Consider the following 22,883-nt stretch of genomic DNA (forward strand, 5'->3'; position numbering starts at 1 on the left):
ATTTATACCTATATGCGAGTGCTTTAGTTTATATTTATTAACGTAGAAGAACATGGCTTATACTTAAGTGATCAGGTAGCAATTTCTGGAGAAACAAATTTTAAATAAGTAATTCCTAGGGAATAAATGAACTAGTTTAATAATAAAAGAGTTTCTCTTTAGAAACCATTATGCATTTTAATAACTTAGTATGCATCCAACCTCTTAATTATCGTTATCTAAATTGAATACTTATAATTATTCAAGGTATAAATATTTGAACAAAAATCCAAATATATATTAATGATTTTTGATTGAAAGTATTATAGCAGAACATTATTTGTAGGGAGGTGGACCTAGTCATACAGAGTGAAGTAAGTCAGAAAGAGGAAAACGAAGAGCTGATTCACTTTGTTATAAAGCAGAAACTAACACACCATTGTAAAGCAATTATACTCCAATAAAGATGTTTAAAAAAAAACATCAGAATTAAATGGTTATTTCAGGTAGACTACAATGAATTATAAGATTGAGCGACTTAGTTCTTTTGTTATATATGGTTAAATTAAACACGGACTAGAAACATAAGAGAAATAAACACCATAACGTGTAATAATAAAAGCAAGCAAGCAATATTCTACAAATAAAATATCTTTTGGTTCAAAAGAATCAAACTGTCCAACAGCCCATCAAATTTGTACTTGTAAAGTTTAGAAAACTGTTTAGAGAGAGTAATACAATATGCATTGTTAGAATGTATAAATCATTAGAACAAAGTATTATTTGAAATAATTCTTAAATACTCTTTCCTTAAAATCATTACTGTGCACTGCAACTTTCATAGAGATGATTCTTCGTTACATTGTATGTTTTTCATTAGCCATTAGTAAAAGACCTTGTAGATTATTTCATTGCCATTTATTCAATAAATAATTAGCAATATATGTAATGACACCAATAATTATATCTACCATTTATTGAGCACATAATATATGTTTGGTATGCTAAATATACTATACGTGTACGTGTTTGTTTATGTATATGTGTGTATTTAACTTTCATATTAACCTGTATGTGACAATATTATTATCATCTTCATTTTAAAGATGACAGAACTAAAGTTTAGCAAAATTAAGTAGCTTGTCCAAGTAACGCAGGTAGCAAGAGGCAAAGACAGATTCAAACCCAGGATTGTCTTACCAGTATATGAGCAGAGTGCTATAAAGAAATATAGAATCACTATATAATATGTACGGTGCTATCTACCTGGAATTTTTTTAAAAACCTAATAATTTATAGAAATAGGAATCCATAGGCTAATAATCTGTATTCTGGCTTTCAATCAGCTGTTTACTTTTTATTAATCTTTCTCCAATGGGAAGTAATGAGAGCGACAGCTAATTCCTGTTTTACTAAAATGTAATCCATTAGGATACAATTCTCTAAAACTGAAGGATAAGCGTCCCGATAAGTTTTAGCTTCTTGTTTCCCTATAAGAATCTTAGTTTGTACCTAGATTAACTTTGGGATTTTATTTATACAAAGTCAGGCGTCCATGATCCCCTAACCAATTTCTTGGCAACTGCCTTTCAATGAATTATTTGCTTTTATTTAGAGGAAGGAATTAAAAGAATGAAAGTCAGTATTTTAGCCATGTGGCTCTGGAGCTCAACAACCTGACTAAAAGTCATAAAATCAGCTCCTAAATCAATGGCACAAGGATATGATCCATGGACATTCTGTTAACTGATTTGTGATTTGGGGTAATTAGATAACGTCACCTGGATTGTCTTCCATATTTCTTAAGACTTTACCTTTTAATGAATCTTTCAAATTGTCATTTATTAATTTGACCATAAAATTAATTCCTGCCTATTGATATATTCACCTTTCTGGAAAGAAATATATTTAATGTTCACCACATAACCACAAAACCCATCTTTTAGCTAAGTGCAACACTGCACTAAGTCTTGAGTATCAATCATAGCTTATATAGCTGGGTTTACTGCTTGTATTGCTTTAGTTTATGGTTTTCCTTCAGAACCTGTCATACATAACATACACTTCTTGATATGATCTCAACTGCTGCTGTTGCTTTTTAATCCCATATTTTCTTCCTAGCCCTTCGTCATTTGACTCCCATCCATCAGGCCACTTAAACTGTTCAGTTGAACATCACTGATAACTACTTCCTTGTCAAAGCCAGAGATGTAAATAACAATCATATTCGTATTAGATCTATATCTCAAACTTGAGTCATGTGTTGACCTCTTTAAGAAGAGAGAATTATTATATACTTTCCTTTCTGACATAAACTATTTTTAGTATGTTACTAACATATAGCCAAACATAAAACCAGGTATGAACTCCTCATGCCTTTAGCACTTATACAACTATAAAGCCAAAACAAATATACAAATTACACAGAACAAAACCAACAAAATTTGAGTTAGCATAATTCCTTTCCTGTGACATGATACTGTTTTGCTGAAGTTAAACTGCATGTGAAAGCAGTTCAGTTTGCCTGTACTTTCTGTGCTATATGATACAATTCTCCCATCACTTATTTTTTTAAACGAGTATAAAAACTTTGGGTAGCGTGTGCTGTTATTTCAACTCGCTGCCCCTTAGACCCAAAGCATCACGAGTGCGCTAGGCAATCCTGCATTGTTCTCTCACTGCCCATGATGATGGCACGTAGAAGTTGGGACCAATATAATCATAAACAGTGATGTAAGGCTTAATTACTTGTTTGTTGACTGAAATTCTTCCATTTCTTCCCTTCGACATGTCTTTGGCTTTGACAGGTTCTCTCTGCCACCCTGGTCTTTTCTTATTTGCCTCACACCTTGATTATTTCAATATGCTCTTTCTTGGTTTTTCTGCGTCCAATCTCTCTACTTCAATCTACCCTGCATAGTATTTTCAAACTAATTTTTCTAAAACCCAAGTATAGTGTGTAGAAACATATAATCTTGTAGTGTCATTTCATGTCCTTATCTCTTTGTTGGACCACGCCTTGTTTCTCTCCTTCATCTTTTCACCATGTTTTAACATAAATACATGCCCCTACACTCTCATTCAGTAAACATGTAACAAACAAACACCACAAATCCTTGCGTCTATCTGTTTTCTTTTTTTTCTTTGTTAATACCTAGAAGTCCTCTCTCCTTCCCTCCATCTCACTCAGGGCTATCCCAGGCACACTGGGATGTGTGGTCGCCCTAAGCCTAAGCCCACACTGAGAACTCTTTAGATTCAAAACCTTTATCTCATTTTATATTGGAGTATAGTCGACTAACAATGTTGTATTAGTTTCAGGTGTACAACAAAGTGATTCAGTTATACATATACCTGTATCTGTTCTTTTTCAAATTCTATATAATATAAAATAAAAAGTTTAAAAAGAGAAAAAGAAATCCCTTTTGAGCACATAGGTGTTTATGCTAATGAGATTTCTGAGACTGGAACCCCTAAAGAGCATCAAGATGGGGCTGGTCATCAGAAAGACCAACAGAATAGAGGATTGGAAGGGGGAGGGGCTGGAAATTAAGCTCTATAAAAACTCTTGAACAAAGAGATTTGATCAACTTCCAGATTGGCGAACACATCCAAATGCTGGGAAGGTGACACACCCCAGTTCCGTGAGGGACCAAAACTCCTTGTGCTGGGGACCCTCTGGACCTCACCCTATTACCTCTTCATCGGGTTATCATCTTCAGTATCATATATTTCATTCATATTGTAGCACGTGAAATATCCTATATTATCATTTTATTATCATTTATAATAAACTGGTAAATTTTTTTTAAAACCCTTATTTCATGTATGGCAATACTACATGTTTTTCTCTAATAATTCTGGGTATGTCGGGCTGCCCTGGGTAGACTGTAAGGCCATGTACCCAGGTACTATAATCTACATAGTTTCTGGCGCAATGCAGAATGTAGAAAAGGAAAGTATATCACAGTTGTTAAGAGCACAGACTTAGGAGTCAGGAGGAACCAGATTCACGTTCTAACTCTACCCCTATTACCAGTGTAAGTTTGGATATTCTACCTAGTGTCTCTAAGTTGTCCCATTTGCAAAATGAATCTTTGTACCTACCTCACAGAAGTGGTGTAAAGGTTAAAGGAGATCATTAGGGTTAAGTGATTGGCATTCGTGAAACAGTCAGCACTCAATAAGTGGTCACCTTTATTATTAACTTTCTATGAGCTTAGTTGATGCTTTATGAATGAGTGTTACAGGAACCCATCCATTAGTTTTCTTCCTTCCTGGAATTCTCAGTGGTTTGTGAGTTGGAACAGCAGCTGACACATAATTATCTAGAAAAAGGAACCAAAGTACCATAGGGATTTCTGAGGAACAGTGAGATCACAGTGAGTCATATATGGACAGTCTCCAGCTCTGCTCCCTCCCAAGCCCAGGGGCATTTCCCCCAAACAAGGTGCCAGACGCCTTGTCCTCACAGTGTACAAAGCCTGAGGAATGAGAAAAGGGCTCCTTCCTCTCTGTTAGGGATGGGGCGTGAGAGGAGGTTCTGTTTCATTATGTGAGGACTGAAGAATGTCATGAAGCTAATTGTTCTGCACACAATCCCAGCTCTGCACCCCGTGGACGACTTATGAGTTCTTGGTCCTCCTCCGGAGGCCTCTGCTTCCTCATCTGAAAAATGAACGGGTTGGACAAGGTGATCTTTAAGGTTCCCTTCTAGCTCCAACAATCTGAGTTGAAGAAAAGCTTTAAGCAATTCAGAGGGAGCCTAAACAAGAGGAAAGTAGGAAAAAAGGCCCTTTTTTCTAAGCTCTGGGTCTCCGTGTCTTACTTACGCAATTGAACAGAAGAGGGTCGATACAGAATATGATTTCTGACGGATGTGGAAAAAAGTACAAACCAAATGGATGGAAAAGGAAATTGTGGTGCCCTTAGAATTCTTTTGGTTCTACTGGAATGAGACTACTGACACATTGTTTATTTTAATCAGAGATTTGACTCGAAGCCATTACTATGGTTGGCTCGGAGTGATGTTTTGTGCTCTCCCCGATAGCCATCTGTTTGGCAAACAGCACAGCCATTTCAAGAATTATTGCAGAAAATGGTTGCAGGTGACAGAAATAATGGCTCTGTTAGACTCGATCTGATTATCTGCATCAGTGTAGTTACAAAAGCAGACAGAGAAGGAAAGAAATGTATCTGAGATAAAATACTCTCTCCTGGGTCTTACGACTTATAATTGCTACCTCTGTCTGTCACTCTTACAGGGCAGGTTCAAGATGTTGATTCACCCCACCTCCCCATCTATCGTATATATAGTCTCTCATTCATTTGTATTTATTTTGCTTTACTCCAGACCTTTATTACTTTTTACCTGGACCACTGCAGTAGGCTCTTATTTGCTCTTTTCTCTAGTCCCTCACCTTCTAATCTATTTTACACATTTCCTCCCAAAGAGTTTTTCCTGAAGTTCAACTTCAGTCATGTGACTCCCACTACGTAGAGAGTAATGTTCAATTTCTTTAGCCAGGAGTTTTGGGGCCTCTGTCATTTCGGGATCCATCAACTTTTTCTATATCACTGCCCCTTCCTCTTTCTTTTTATTCTTAGATTGTGGACAGTTCAAACTATTCAAGGCACAAAGCTGGTACTCAAAAAATATTCCCTGGATAAATACTTAAATAAGCAGTCCTGTCTGAGTTTTTAACTCAGCATTTTCCCAACTCATTTCATCACAAATATCTTAGGAAATATTATTCTCATGGCATTGTATTCTATATCCTTAGAGGGGCTTGAGAGGTATAGGTCACAAAGGGAAATTAATCAAGATCCATGGCCAATTGCTTATAACTTAGATTAGTACCAAACCAATTTTAAAAAGGCAAAGAAATACCCAGAATTGAACAGAAAAACAAGAGGAAGCATCCATCTGTATCAGTAGAAGATAGCTGGATGTCTTTTTGTGTGTGTGTGTGTGGTACGCGGGCCTCTCACTGTTGTGGCCTCTCCCGTTGCAGAACGCAGGCTCAGCGGCCATGGCTCACGGGCCCAGCCGCTCCGCGGCATGTGGGATCTTCCCGGACCGGGGCATGAACCCGTGTCCCTTGCATCGGCAGGCGGACTCTCAACCACTGTGCCACCAGGGAAGCCCCGAGAATTCTAAGTTTTTACCGACGACACAAACATTTGCCACATAGCCCCGTATCATTTTAAAACAATGTAGTTGAATTTCTTACCACAAAATATGTGTTTATTTTAGAAAATGTCTAAAATAGATAAGCTACAAAAATAGAAAGTATCCTAATTTTAATATTCCTGCTTTTGCTATTTCCTGCTGCCCGATTACAGCCAAAGCAGAGTGTGGGTCATTCCCAAGTGCATCTGACATTCTTCTGTTTCCGTGCCTTTCCATGTTATTTACATCCCCCCAACCCCATCCAATTTCTAACTATTGAAATTCTATTCGGCCTTCATCATCCATCACAAAAGTTTATTTCTCTAAGATGCCTTCCCTGATCTTTGAATCCTTGCAGCAGATATTAGTGATAATATATGTAAAAAGCACTTCGAGTTACACCTTGGGGTTCTTCCTCCTTGGTGGATTTTATATTTTATAGTCTGTCATTGTGTAACAGTTGTGTAACTGTTGTTTTTAAGCCATGCACTTGTTGTATCCAAAAACTACACTCTAAGATTCTTGAATGCCTTTTATTCTCTTTCACAATGATTTTCATAAGCCTTGACTTCCAGAAGTTGATAAAATAAATTGTAGCGATGTGCTATTTGCTTGGGATGGTGGGAATAAAGGGAGAGCTGGGGATAGAAATGGGAGAAGGTTGAAAGGGGGAGAAACAGAGAGACCCTATCCTCCTAGAGAAGATAATGACAATTCCAGGGGCAGAAACTCTAAACTGATTCTTTTGGCGTGTCCAATTCCAAGATGAGGTGGAAATGAATGTGTAATAATGTTGATACTGCGGTGGTGATGTTGATACTGGTCCATAGTCAACTCCATCCATTTCAGATGCAACAGGGATAACCCAAAACAGGAGTTCACCACTGAAAAAGGTTGGCAGGATTTACCTCGCTGACTGGAATCCCATAGAAATGGCGGGGATGGGAGGAGATTGAAAAACCTGAGAAACCCAAGAGATTGTGGCAAAAGAAGATATAGCTGAACAACTTCTTTATGGTTCAGGAGCTTTGTCTCAGTGCTGAGCAGTTGAAAATATTTCCATCTCCTTGCAGATGGATTAGCACCACTGCTATTTTGACAAGCCTGGCTCCCTATGGGAGACGGAGATGCAGCTGGATTTTCATTCTGTAAAAGCTCTTTGGGAAGTGGTTTCAGGATACGACCAGAAGAGCGCATTCGTTGCTTTGCCATTTGTCTAAATGGGTACATCAGGATTTACTGAAACTTAATAGAGCAGCAAGAGTAGTGAAGGTAGGAAAACGGTTTCTGTTAGTACAAGCAAGATGACAGAGGGTCACAGGCAGGTCGCAGCAGTAGAGATGCTGCCAAGTGGTCCGATTGGTGGATGGATGGATGGATGGATGGATGGATGGATGGATGTGGGGTGTAAAGAGGGCAGAAGAATCAGGGAGAACTGAGGTGCTTAACATGAATGTCTGAGAGTGGTGAGTGTCACTTTCTGTGATGCGAAAGAAGGGAGGAGCTGATGTGGAATGGTGGCAGAGGGGGCGGACTCAAGTTAAGATGTGACCTTGAAACTGGACTGAAAGTAAGACTTTTCCTCTGCCCCCTTAGGGTCTCTGGCTGGGCCTGAGAATTAAACTGCCCTAAGACAGAGTAATGGAAGAAAAGCATACACATTTTACATATACATGGCAATTCTCACCAGAAAATGAAGACCCAAAGAAGTGTCAAAACCTAAATACTTTTATACTATATATCATTTATAATTTATAATATCAATTGGAAAAATAAAAGCAATTGTGGAAAAATAACTGAAATATATGGGGACTCGGGGTGTGGTGCTAAAGGAAGATAAGAATTCTTTCATCTAGCTCTGTTGTATAGAATTCTCTCAGCATTGACTCCCCATATCTGGTGATACGAATGTTTCTTTCCTGCTGGTAGAGAGAGGGCATCTTTCACGCGGGAATTTTATCTCCTGCTTTCAGGAAGAAAAGGGGAGGTCAGAGCACTCCTCCTGCACCTGCTATTTTTTCAAGTGCCTTTAGCTCAAAATAATCCTCATGCCAATGTGGCATATATGGGGGTGGCATATTCTGCCATGCTTCATTACCTTAAAATGTCTATTAGGCATCCAAGTGAAGATGCAATATATGTGTCTAATTCAGAGAAGAGATGTATGGTAGAGAGAGAAATTTAAGATTCATCGTCATACAATGATAGTTAAGTCATGGGACTGGTTGACTTCTATACTGCCTAAGGGCAGTATATATAGTACAGGAAGGTAAAGTGTGCTGTCCTAAATCCCGGGGGCACTTCAGCATTAGAGAGAGCTAGAGGAGAAAGAGCTGGGACTGAGCAGCTGCACATCTCGTCAAGGTACTTCTTGTCCACACGGAAACTGAGATTTAACAAAAGGAGGGCTAGAGAGGGACATTTTATTTCCCTATTTACTTATACATATTGTTAGGAATGTGGTAGGTGCAGGTGCCTTTACATTATCTCTCAATAATCCTATTGGGTAGATCTTAACATTCTCCCTTTAAAAGGGAAGATTGAAACTTAATCAAATAGATGTTGGGAAGCTGGGCTGATGTTTTTTCCTGTTACACGTTCCTAATGGGTATCTGTTGTTACTGACACCCGCTACTTTCCCGAGCTACTTTCATAATAACATGAGCATATATGGACTTTTATTTTTATTTGGGAGCTAAGGACAGCCCTGCCAGGAAATCTGGCTCTCAGTGGACTTACCTCATTATTCTCTGCCTGGTACTTAACAAGAACGGAATCAGAAGTCTTATATTTCTGCTTGTTACTTTCCTCTTCACTGGGGTATAAAAGTTCTCCCCAATCCAGGAGAGTGCCAAACTAGAGCAGTGAGACAAGGGTTGTTTATATTTTTAAGTACTTTAGCCACAAACACAGTTACAGAATGTTTTAGTGACTAGTCTGGTTTCTTCTCTCTAACTGTTATTTTGAAGCCATTAAAACTAAGTCATCCTGTAGGAGCTCTTGTACAAAGAAAGGCGAATAACACTGCATGGGAAATAGAAAATGAGTTATAGGTATACATCCGCATCTAAGTACCTATTTCTTTGTAGAAGCACCCTATTTACCTGTTTACGAACTAAGGTATATGGTTTGGTTTTGTTTACTTTTAAAATAATTTCCTTAAACAAACTTCATTCCACATTTCAGCTCCTGTCCAACCAGGCTGGTGGAAAGTCAGTCTCTATTATTTTGAGCTTTTCCTCTTGCCACGGGTCTTATCTTGCACTGAAACTTCTGGAAGGCTTGTCGGTATCTGTCATCAGCTGCTGATGTGCCCATTTCCTATTCATTATGGTATCTTTAAGCCCCTTCATTTCCTTACATCCAAGCCAAGCTCAAGACAAGGGAACCTTTGGCAAGGTGGACCAGTGACTTAGGGAGAGCCTCCCTAGATGCATCTTGTGGCCCTCCATACTGCGCCACTCCCCACCCCACCCCACCCCCCCAGGCACAGACACAGAACAATGCACAGGGATTCACCCTCCAGGCACCAACTTTTGTCCCTTTGTCTTCTCCCCACTGTTTCTCTCTCTCTCTCTCTCTCTCTCTCTCTCTCCCCCTCTCCCTCCCTGTCTCCCTCTCTGTCCCTCCCTCCCTCCCTTTCCTTCTCCGTTTCCCGCTCTTTTCTCTTTCAACCCTCAAAGATCCTTTTGCCCCCTCAATGGACACCTCATATTCTCTGTCGTAATATTAAAGAACAACAAATCTATTTAGTTCAGACAGCGCTTGCTTTCAGCATTGCTAAAATCCCTGAGGCACATGCTTTATGCTACAGCCTAAAATATAAGAGAGCAAAACACAATTTAATACCTCAAAAATTATTTTACCACTGTCTTACATATTTAAATATAGCAGTCGCATCTCATTTAGCCTTCTTTTATCAAAACAAAATTAACCTTAAACACTTCCTCATAAGCATTTTTCTTTAGCCCTTTAATCATTTATGATATTTCTTTCTGGACCTCATCCAAGTATTCACCTTGTTAAAATTCAAAGATCAAAACTGGAATCAATTCTCTGAAAATGGTCTGATGGAAGCAATTATACTTCAAATTCATCCATTCTCTCTTTCTCTCTCTTTTTTTCCTTTTTAAAGTTTTTTATAAAACACTTTCATCAGTCTTGAGTTGTTGTTTTTGGGCACCTGCACTTTCTTTTCAAAGCAATGTTAAATATTATCTGAAAGTGTCACTACCTGGAGCCTTGCTTCTTCTGACAAGAAGATATTCCTATTTTCCAGGCACTTTGTAAAACTAAAAGAGTGAAATTGGAAGAAGAATGTAAAAAGTGATACCGGGGAGAATTAAACAATGAAATATGTCACTTTTTTTTTTTTAATTCTGAAAGTAAATAAGAATGAGTGAGAACCACTGTCGAGATTAAATACAGTGTCAACATGCTTTGCCTTCTTTGATTTTTGCCCCGTACCCTATTTCTTATTGAACTGTCACCTATTCTATTAGTAGAAAAAATATGCATCTCTAGAGTCTAGAGTCAGTTATGTTTTAACAGAATCAAAGAATCACAGGAAGGTAGAGATGAAAGTAATTTTAGAAGTTGCTTAATCTAATCTAGCAACTAGCAAGTAATCACACCTGCCGGTTTCTGAGAGGTAGCGAGAAATCTGTGCTCAAAGGATCACAATCATAAAGTAGAAGGCATATGGTTTTTCCATTTGACAGACAAAGATAAAAATTCCCTGTTTGCTACTTGCACAGGTTTTATAATCCTTTTTTCACCTGTGGAGATAATAATTCTAACCAGTTTGACTGTTTGTAAGGAATGAATAGATAATATCTATAAAGCAGCTATCACATGATTGGATATGATACATGAGAGATCTCTTTCTTTACTTCAAACACTTCCATTGATTTGCAAGTTGCCCAGACTTTAAACTACTGAATCTTTGACTATCTGAACTCAACAACCACTTAACTATAAATGTTCCTGTTCTCTAAGCCAATGGAATTCTTCTCATTCCCGTAGCCTTCAGTCTTTTCCGATTTGCCAGGTTCCCAAGCCCACTGTCATCTTCCTGGTGACCATGCTCTGGTATCCTCTAGTTCACAATAGCCCTCCCCTTAGACTGTCATGTCCAGAAGTGCATGCAGTGCCCTATGGGGAGGACTCCTTCCTCTGAGTGCGATTTTCATAATACTGCTCTTTCTTTTGTAGCAAACTTGTCTATGATTATTGGACGCACTCTATGACCTGGACATTACAAGCAGTGACATAGTCTTATGTCTTCTAAGTAATTTCTTAATTTAGGGGCTTTTCCTGTTGTTGACCTAATGTATTTTGAATTAGATTCTGAAATTCAGTTAAAATGAAGATATCATTTTAAATGCTGCTGGTGATTCAGTAGCCACCAAGGCTAATCTTGATTCTAAGCCAGTGGAAATTATCCCAACCTTGATATTCTTTTATTAAAACTTCCCCTCTGTTTAAAACAGTTGCACAGTTTTTTCCAAAAGTCCTGGAAATATACTTTCAATATTCTAATTATAAATTAAATTTTTGGAAAGTTTTGGTAGGTAATTTGACATCTAAGAGTATTTTGAGTCATTAAATTTCACACTGGACCTTGATCTAAACTGAAAACAAAAAATTCTTCTCTTATTTTTTATCATTTAAGCAAACTGTGAACCAGGCAAACTACATATTCAGGATCCTTTTTTGCAACTTGCTGTTGTAGAAGCCCAGGCAAGGCCTTTACATTTGTTTTCTCATCTATGAAATGTGTAATTCAACTTGAAGACTTTTTAAAGTCACTCTACATCTGAAGCATCTCTGATTTTATGATGTAGGTACCACTCTCAAAGCTCTTCTTGATAAAGACCTACATTATGTTCGTTTTTACACAGATCTGCCAGTTTAAAATCTGACACAATCCAACATTCTAGAGCCTGAAACATGATGCTCTATTAAGATCGATTTATCAGATGAATGTAGACTCAAATAAAGTTCTGTAAGATACTGGCTCTAAAATCTTGGCTCAGCATTTCAAGATGGTGTGCCTATAGCTCCGAACTTGGATGTAACGAAACATGAAACAATCTCATTTTAGCACGGAAGGAAATCAGCTTTCTCGTCAGAAGGAAAGATTTTTCAATTCAGTTTTAACTGGTAATTTTCCTTTAAGGGAGCTTGAAGAGCTGTAGTGGTTAAAGGAATAAACTGTCAAATAACAATACTATTCATGAATAATTACCCAGCAGGGGGAGATAGGAGGATTCTAACTTTTATCTTTAGAGGTCTGACTGATTTGAGAGGATACCTATAGTGGGAGACTTGTGATCTAGGATACAGCCATAGTTGCTGACAGAAAAGAGGGGGAAATAAGCAAATATCATCAAGTCACACACGTTGGGTTTTATTGAAGGAAATGTCTCCTTGTGTAGGCAGTGATGTGTTTAAGAGTGAGACATTTCCTTTTACTTGTTTCTATTTTAAGTGATTGCTTTGACAGGTCTTTGAAGGAAAAGAAAATCATTTTCTATCCTCCAGATTCAGTAACTGCCCTTAAATGTCAGATCATGTCACATTTTCAGTGGAAACAACATTGTGATTTGCTTCCATGGTGATCTACCAGTCAGTGATGGCTAAAACTAATGACCTTGGATTATCGGGGTACTGTGCAAGGCAGCCACTAATTAATTATTTGTCATAATCTCCCAGGGAGGAAATGACTAATGTTATTACTTAGTACATCCTTTGCATTCACACTAGCAGAGTGCTGAAAAATTCATTTGTGGCCCTGAAGAAATAACCATTTGTGCTGTTCTTAGCAGGAAGCAAGGAAGCAGCCCCAAGAGCACCTGTGTCCCCTCGGTGACATAGTCAGGGCCTCAAGCTCTATGTGCTGTGGCAGGCTTGTAGGCTACGTTGCTTTCAAATTTCAGCTGAATAATAGAATGACTATGTCAGAGGCGTTTTTAATCTATTATTCTAATCTCCAGAGATTGCAGTTAGTAAGCAACAAATTAATTCAATTATAAAACTGCCCCTCAAAAAGAAATCTTTTAATGTAGCACTTTTTACTTGGAAGGCATATTCAACAAGCAGACTTGGAAAATATTAAATGTGCTCTGACAGTTGTAGGGCAAAAAAGCCATCTGGTATGAATGAGTCCCCTGTATTTGGAGTAAGGACGGTTACAAGATCCTTTCAACTTACTGGTCGGCCAGTTGTCTGTTCCTCAGCCAGAGCCTGTCTACAGGTGGTCCCACTGGGAAAGAAAGAGTATTTCTATACTATTATTGATAGATTGTGGTTAATATTTAACCTAAATTTGTAATCAGAATTTAATATTTATATTATGATAGATAGATAGATAGATAAATGATATAGGAGACTCTGTACTGCTCTCTTAACAAGCAAAGGAACGAAAGTTTTAACAAGCTTAAGATTTGCTACAGATAACCTTCATCTTAATAATGGACAGGAGGGAGCGTTAGTGAAGATGATATTAGAGAAATAATATTGGACAAGGAAGTTTTTCTTAGTCACATTCAAAGGTATCCATACTTTAAAATCTACTGCATGTTTCCTACCTAGTGAGCAGTAGAAAGTTAAACAAGTAACCAAGTACAACTGACAATAGGAATTATGCAGCCCTCCCTTTCACTCAACAAACCACTCATTTTCCAGATAATATTCTATTTCACTTTGACACTGGCGCCATAGTCCTTAGGTCTTAACTGAACAACAAGGAAGCACCAGAGCCCAGCCCAGCGTGATTAATTTGGTGTTTTAAACTGAGATCGCTGTTTGAAATAATTACCACTGCTGTTTGTCCACATGTGGCCACTGGATGTGGTTGACACCAGGTCAAAAACATCTCTGTGTAGGAGGTTTTCAGAAGCTGCAACTGGTTGAAAGGGGGTCACGGATGCTAAGGGGCTTGTGTAGAAGGTACCTTTGCATATACAGCCCTGTTCATAGACCAAGCAACAGCTGGCTTTCTGCCTCAAAACCTGGAGGAGCTGACAGAGATCAAAAACTCCTTGACAACTGCGAGTGACTGAAATTCTGAATACTCTGAATACTGATGAACTATACCGTAGAAAAGCATTGGTATTTTCAACTTACATCAGTATGGCAGATTTCAGATGTGCCGTAATTGGAACTGCTTTTAAGCCCAATTACAAATGCTTATTTTTCACTTTTACAGAAAATACACAACCTGGAAATTTAGAATCTTTTATTTTTCAACATGTACTCTGTAAATATGGATCTCTTTTCAGATCTGGAGAGTCCATAGGAGATAGATTTGGCTTCATTTTAGGAAGATGAGCAGAACAACATAATTTATGAGCTGAACCGATGAAAGGGTGCTGAGTTGGGTTTGGTTAAACTAGTCTTATGGCTGGCAAGGATGACATGTCAGATATTTCATTCATTTTAAATACCAAGCCATTTCCATTAATCATTTTTATAACTTTAAATACGTTATATAGGTACAGTAACAATAGACAGTGTGTTTAAATGTGCCAGACACGTCCGTTTCTTTCACTACATACTGTGTTTCTCATTTCATTTTCCAAAGATGTACTTATCAGATTATTTTTATGGGCTGATCCATATTTTAGTTTTATTCATGTAGCCTTGTCTATTGGCCCCGTCATGCTTCTCTGACTCTTCCTTGTGCATATACATGTTCAACCCATGTGAATATCATCATAGCATTTCTCTCTTCCTTTTTGCACAAAAGCCCAGTTGGAAAAAATACGCAGGATGCATTTGGGGCTATTTAGCATAAAAACTTCATCTGAAACTGCTGTATTATATAAGATAATGTGTTGTATTTCAGGATATTTAAGGTTGAGTTTCTTTACTGTGTGAACGCTATACTATTTTCTTTTCTCCCCTAACTCCCCCCCCCCCCACCCCCCGTTTAACAGCAGACAAACCCAGGGAGCACTGAATGAATCTGATGATCCTGAAACAGGCTGTCTAACTGATAACAAGCCAACTTCTCGACACTTCTATCCCGTCGCCTTGCTGCTTGTCAGCTCACACCTGCTAGTTGTGTGGCTTATTTTAAGTCTTGCATTACTTTTAGCCAAATACCAATAAGTTTTATGTTGTACTCCTTTCTTTTCTACAACTGACAATGGACTTTAAATTATGGGGACAACGCTGTAATTTCTACATTTTCAGAGTCACAGAATTTAAAAAAGAAAAATGTTTGAATTGTAAGTGTTTTATGTGTTTTTCCTAAAATCTAAAAAAAAAAAAGAAGTACTATGCATTAAGTGAATTATTTTGCTCTTTTGTTCATGGAGAAGTGTTTCCCTCTGTTAACTAGCTCAAGAAGAAATTTTAAATTCCTGTCTTTGGCATAAGACAAAGAACAGAATCCTGAAAGCTTGACGTTCTTCATTTCCTCTTCCTCTTTCCATTAAATTTATTTAAAGAAATTAAGACTGAATTTGCACAAACCCTGAGACCCTGAGACAAGTCCTAGAGATGTGGGAGGTTCCAGACTTGATTTCCACTGTGCCGATCTCATTGTCGCCATCAGCTGATAGAATCTTCTGTTTGATATCTTAACCTGTTAGTTCTGTGATTTCTTTCCTGCAATTGACCCTTTTCTGTCAAGTAACTTTCTGGAGAGAATGGCTATTTATGTTTTGTAATTAAATGAACCCGTTTGCAACCATGGTTTGGGTTGATTTGGCTCTCAGAGTACTTTTCTATTCTTTTTAACAAAGTCTTGTTTGTGTCTCGATGCCCCATTTTCAGCACCTGTGACTTTTGTACTGTCTGTACACAAGCACTCCTCTTGATAAAGCTGAGACTTGGACCAGGCTGTCTGGAAAGCCATTTTCCTCTTCGTTGCACAGCTAAAATAATGCAGTCAAATAGAGATGAAACTTTCCTTTAAAAATCTATATGGCCAGACTTAATAAATTAAATGCCTTATTCCTAGAACCTACATCCTTAGGGCTATGTGTAGATGTTCATGTGTTTTAAAGAGACTGAGAAATTCATTTGTGGAAAAGTTATAAAAAGGCAGATATATTTATGAAACGAAAATGAAGCTGTATTGTGGAACAAATTATATTTAAAGAGTTTATTAAACCTTAAATATATGTTAAGAGCAAAGGGACTCTACTCATCTTTTTTCTGAGGGCAATAATGGTATTGGGCCTGGCCTAGGATTTAATTTTGTAAGATGTATCATCATTTGTGGAAAAAAAAAAAAAATGTAGAGTTGAATCTTTGTTATTTTTACTTGGACTGTTGCTGCAACTCTGCATTGGACAAATAAAGCATATTTATTTATTCTGTGTTTCATGAAGTTGTCCTTTTTCCCCTTCCACCAGAGAAGGCTGCCGCATAGAAAATGTACTGAAGAATATCAAATGCAGGAAGTATGCTTTCAACATGCTACAGCTGATGGCTTTCCCCAAGTACTACAGACCTCCAGAGGGGACTTATGGAAAAGCTGACACCTAAGTTTACCAACATGTAAATAAACAGGAACACAAATACGCTTCCGCTGGATAATCTCTACCTTTTTTACGTTTTCATTGTCATGAATTTGTGGAGGGAGGTGATCAGGGATATTTGCCCAAATCTAGGAATTACTTGAATTAGTTACCAGCATACGACTCTGAAAGAAATCCATTAAACAAACCTTGAATCATATCGCGTTTCTAGGTCTAAGCTTGTATTGATTCTTGCTGGTTGAGATCAGCTCAGAAAGTGTACATTTCATTCATGGGGTATTTTAATGAAAGGCATTCTGAGAAAAGCTAGGTCGCTACAGGGGACCTGGGGGTGATTCAGAGAGTGGCCTTCTCCACTCCAAAGCTATGATAGAGTGTAAAGGGAAGAGAGGCTTTGAGATATTATTCCATAGCCTTTCTCACAAATAACCTGAGAGCCCATTTTTGGGCTTTAAAAAATATTTTTCTAGTTACTTGAGACTAGGGAGAGTTAACTCATGATTTTGACTACAGAAGCAGTTTATGTGTGCTTGTAAGGACTTTTGTCATCCAGTGGAGGTGTGACAGGTCCTCCTAAACACATAGATGGACAGTGTTAGTAAAGCAGTAAAAATACTTTTCAAAAGCATAGTATCTTCTCAAAACTCTGACTTAGGTTCGATGGCCCCATCAGCCTGAACTTTATGTAGTCAAGTTCATGAAAAACTGTAAAATATCTTTGAGGTGTTTTCTAGCAGTCATCTTGGTATAGAATGTAGATGGTGTAAGTATGCATTGTCTAGCATCGATTAGTATACGTGAATAAACCTTTTAAAACATAGGCCACCATAACTAATGATAAACCAAAACAATTATTTCTCTGAAATGGAATTTCACATTTGCCCTTACTTAGTAAAATAACACTGAAAGTTTTCCAAAACTCCAGATCAGAAGTTGCCTTAGAGATCATCGTGTATAACGCCATTATAAATGGCTAAATTAAAGCACAAGGAAGATATACCCCCAATTACCCAGCTAGATAATTTTAGAACCCCGGTTACAGTCTCTTCTTACCTTCTTAGCTTGTGGCTTGTCTGTTCTCTAAATTGCCGCACTAAATATATACATGAAGATTTGGGAAGAATGCTAGTTAGTTAAATAGAAATTGGCATTTACTGCTGGAATTGAAGCTTGGAGTATAAGGGTCTGAACAAATGAGATTTTTTTTCTCCAAATTTTAAGAATCTATTCTTTTTCCTTTCTCCTCAGAGGAGCATGCCATCCAGAGCATAAATCTCCCTTGGAAATGCCAGACGCCTGTTACACTGACACTTCTTAGCTGTGACCACAGTCAGTGGATGATCTTAGGGGCTTTCCATAGCTGATGTAATAGCTCCTCCATGAAGATGCCTGTTGAAATGAGAATTCCAAACATATCTCCAGGCTCATGTTAGGTTTTTCAAATTACTGCGTTTCAGATAACGCTTTGGGGCTTTTAATGCCAGTATTATTCATCTATTATTTTAGTTAAGGACTTGTGGGCGTTATACTTGAGGCAGGTGTCAAACTATTTACAGCCTTTTTCATAAGAAGATGCTGTGCACCGTGGATCTATTCATGGACAGGTTATCTTGGTGTTCTCCTTTATGCCTCATTCTTCATTTCACTGAGTAAATATAATCTTTGAATTGTTCAATTTCATTTGAAAATGGTAGCATCTGTGATTATTTTCATTATCCCACTGGATTTAAGGTACAGAGGTTGGGATGACAGAGGTTTCCTTGAATAACTATGAAGCCTCATTCAGTATATCAAATGGTAGTCTGAGTTCCAAGATAACTTAGGTGATTTATCATCTTGTAAATATTCTTATAAACAATAGCTTTTTGTTTGTATTTTTAAAAATGAAACCTCTTGACTCAAATATGGAAAAAAAATTAACTACAAAGCCAACAGTAGAGTTTTGGGAAGGCATTTCAAAGACCTTTTGCTTTTTTATTAAGTACTAATATAAAAATTCTAAAAGAGTGGAGCTGACTGTAATACAAATGCATGTAAGTTCTCACTTATTATTAGCATAATCGTCTGCATTTCCCTACTGGAAGCTTATATTTGTGCACACTTCTAAAAGTGGATTTCATCCAGAAAATGTTTGTTTCTTATCGACAACAATGTTGCTCCTTTCCTGAGAGGTATTCCAAGTATCCTTGGAAAACTACTTCATTATTTCTTAAATGATTAACGCTTTCTAAATCAAAGGAAAAATATTAAACAAAAAGTTTTAAAACCTCTTTTGTACAAACACAGGCTCAGTCATGCTTTTCTATCTTCATTTTCATTTAAAAGATGCACCAATCATTCTATTTTAAAGGATCACGTTGAGTCAGAAACTGAACCAAGAAAGTAACATTTCCAAACAAGACAAGTTTTTGGGGTTCAAAAACATGTTTTCCCTCTGATATCCTCAAATGTAGATAAAAATTCTGTATTTGCTATTTACAAAGTCCTATAGAAAACATTTAAAAACAAGGGAAGGTGGAATCCTAATTATGTTTGACCCAGTGACCAAAGATCCAGAGCCTGAAAATGTTCTACAAAACAGCTGAACATTAAAGTTTGAAATATTTTATTGAATCAGACCCACATTTTAGATGCACCCATTCATTTATTCCTTGTGTGGTTGTTTCTTTCTTGTAAATATTGCCTTGGGTTTTGTCTACACTCTGCCCAAACAATCCTTTGATGTAAATAGTTTGGTCAATCCGATAACCCAGTGAGTCAGAGCAAACATCTGATCCTGCTTACAAATTGTACTGAAATGACCAACTGCCCAGTTAGAGCAGGAGCCCAGGTAACTAACCTCTAGTCCTTACTTTATAAGGCTAACACCTCTTCTTCTGAGGAACTGTGAAGTCTTAAAAGCTAGCATCTGGATGAAGGATACTTCCCTTTTTTTTTTCTCTCAGCTAAGTATAGTATTTTGCACAGAATAAGATGGTGGAAAAGAAAAAGATTGGTGTAGAGCCATGCTTTTCTTCCCAAGCAAATCAAAGCCCCTTCCTATGTCAAGTTTGATACGTGCCAAGAGGAGGATAACAGTGGTGTGCTGGAAAGTGGCTCGTGCTGACTTATGATAGCTGATCACTAAATTCTGTAAGCCAGTTGTGAGAACACAGCCATCATTAAATATTAAACTATAAAGTACAGTTGAATCGATTTTATTAAAAACAAAGGTAATAATCAAAACTTACCAATTCCCAATTGTTTTAGTACATTTTACTATTGACCTCTGCCCTTGAGGTTGTTTATGTCAATTGTATCTGTCCAGTGGAAACACAATATTATAATGTGCTAACTGTGCCTCTCTCTCTTCCTGACCCCACATTCAGTAACATCACATCCCTAGCTTGAAATTGACCACAGTGGGAGTTACACCACAGAAACTTCCAAATGCTACCAACCCATACTTTGAACTCCTGGAAAGCCAGTTGTCAAACAATTACCAGCACATAACTGAATGCCGCCATCACTTTTTCTCCAGAAAATAACCAAAAATGGGAAGCAGTATTAAATCACTAGAATGATATAAAATGCAATCACTCATCTTCAGATGGCTACAATTTTGATTTGGTTTTTACCCTCTTTAAAGACTCCTATTAGACTATAAGTAATATTTGATGTTTATATTTTATTCATAATTTAATCATAACGATGTGTTTTAAAAACGTCTCTCTCTATGATGTTCTGCAAGAGAAACCTCAGCAATGCAGCTTTAGTGTACGTAATAACAACTTCAGGCTAAATTCAGGGAAATGTTAGCCTAATTAGTGTATCACTAAAAATGTGCTTCAGTATCAGTTTTTAAGTTTATCATTTTAGCATTAGCTAAAAGAAGAAAAACGGTAACATATTACCATGCCCAGATTCTAATAAATATAGCTCAATTGAAAGCCAAACTGTTAGATTAAACAAGTTAAACTCTGGCAGCGTACTAAATCACACAGATGTTTTAGGTGTTTGATTTCCAAACAGGATGGTCTATCCGTGGTTTAGGTCAAGATACAGGGCACCTTTTATAATCTTTTGAGAAATAAATTAACTCTTATCACCATTTAAGAAACTGGTCTGAGAAAAAACTGATGAGCAGTTGCAGAGGGAAGCAAACATATTGAACACAAGGCATCGCAAATAGCTGGAGGCTTCACAAATTATGTGCTGCTGAAGAGTTGTATAGCGGATTGACAATTTCAGGTGAATTCACAGATTCACATTCATTTAGTCCAGCTGTAATCGGCAAGAGCTATGCCCTTTCCCCCCCATATTTATGTTTCATTGCTTTATAAACAAAGTACTGGTGTATTAGAGCTTTTGTTTCTTTGGAAGATTTAAGTTAGAACTTTTCCAAACAGATGCTATCTCTAGCAAAGACTGTCTTTAAGAACAGAAAAATACAGTTAATGTTTTAGATAAAATATGGCAGGCCAATTAGGTATAAAGGTAAGGTATGGAAATTTGGATTTTTCCTTCCTGAGTCATAGTGTACATTAATCACTCTTTTAATTTTATTTCTAAGCAAGTAAGGGGAATCTAAAACATTTCTGATGTCAAAGAAATCATAACAGGCTATTAGTGACAAGGAGGTAGGAAAAAATTGTAGAGTCATATTAATTTAAAAAATGTACATGCCATCAACTCTCCTGAGCTTGAACTTTTATAGATTGCATGAATATTTAGAATTTTAAATTTGAAAAGGAAAACAAGACTCACAGTTAAGTATAGTACCCAGAGAGACTGAACATTGAAGGAGAGAAGACCTAATACAAGTGATGTTGCTTGATAAACCATTCTTTTAAGATGTTGCACTTTCACACACGGTATGAGTGCATTCACAATCTTCCTAAAATCATCAGAATTACTCCAAGGCCATAAAAGGTCACAACTCAGCAGTACATCTTTAACGATGACTTGGTGCGGTTTTATTGACTAGCGGGCAATATTGACTCAAATATTGGCAAAATTGCTCTATTATCTATATAGTTCTTCTGATGCTTTTGTATCGCTATCAATATTAAAAACCGTTTCATGTCAAAGGGCTTTCAAACTTTTAAAAGGCAGGCTCCAAGTGTTTGTAAATGTATAGACACTCCCATTTTATGGCACTTGTGCAATCCTTTGTACACATATACTCATATGAAGATTTTATTATTTTATTTAACCTAATATCTGATTTTCAGATCCTTGCGGTACTTATCTGAAACATTGGCATTTGTTTTAAGGTTAAATGTATATTCTAGATCAACCAATAATGTATAGTCCCAGGAAATGAGGCACAAATAGGTTAGATCATTTTATATTGGTATTTGAAGAAATATCATTTTGTTTTATTGTTCTGTGTAAACCATATTCATTGTACACTGTGTGTATATTTTTGTTTAAATAAATGTGATTTTTATTTTTTATGTTTCTGTCTTTTTCCTTTCAAATGTCACATTATACATTTTTTTCATTTTTGTCAATGTAGCAATATCTAAAAATTCATTAAAAGAACAGTAGGATAGCCTAAACAATATCTCAAAGAGAATAGACTAATTTTCCGATGAACTACAATTACAGTGCAAATTTTGGGACCAAAATCAACCATAATTTTAAAAGCTGCAAGAACCAGATGTCAATGCTTCGACTCTGGGCAAATCACTAATCTTTGTAATCCTGATTATATTAGGCATTTGAGCACATGAGATAACTTTTCCTTAGCGGCTCTTTGGATCTGATCAATTATAATTCATTATAGTAGTTGATAGTAGAAGGTAAATCCCGAGGAGTTTTAACTTGATCTTGTAGCAAAAAAAAAAAAAAAAAAAAAAAAAATGAGGCTCTTGATTGCATGTAAAGAAAGAAAGAAGTTTTGCCATCTGGAGAATTTCAAGAACATATCTGATCCTGTAGCAAGAAACTCTTCTGTAACGTCATCATCATCAGTATATGTTCATACTCATGTGTCTTTCTACATCTGAGCAGGAACAATGCTGGAGCTAACCCCATGGGGAAACAATTCATAGTGAATTATAGCAAAATGCTCCCTGCCATTAAGCAGTATAGTAGCCTGAGTGAGTTAAGAGTACTCTTCTGTCTTAAACATCCATGCAAAAGTTTCTTGAGTGTCGTAAGTGACATACGCACACAAAGTCAGAGTACAAGGGACTCAGAAAATTTGTTCCAGAGCTATAATTTGATCTCTCCAGAGAGGGGAATCGAGA

The 22,883-nt window shown here is 37.1% G+C and overlaps 1 protein-coding gene across 4 annotated transcripts in view; it reads left to right on the plus strand.

Moving 5' to 3' along the window:
• Positions 1 to 22,085, plus strand: part of INPP4B (inositol polyphosphate-4-phosphatase type II B) — a 323,827-nt gene extending 301,742 nt beyond the window's left edge. The window contains exons 18-19 of one of the 4 annotated variants that reach the window (XM_032632711.1): positions 16,522 to 16,666; positions 17,896 to 22,085. In XM_032632711.1, the coding sequence (XP_032488602.1) occupies positions 16,522 to 16,654 (133 nt within the window). In that variant the 3' untranslated portion in view covers positions 16,655 to 16,666; positions 17,896 to 22,085. The other 3 variants (XM_032632713.1, XM_032632712.1, XM_032632710.1) reach the window with 3 other exon arrangements.
• Positions 22,086 to 22,883: the final 798 nt, after the last annotated feature.

This window comes from Phocoena sinus, chromosome 5 (assembly GCF_008692025.1).
Source record: "Phocoena sinus isolate mPhoSin1 chromosome 5, mPhoSin1.pri, whole genome shotgun sequence".
Classification (NCBI taxonomy): Eukaryota; Metazoa; Chordata; class Mammalia; order Artiodactyla; family Phocoenidae; genus Phocoena; species Phocoena sinus.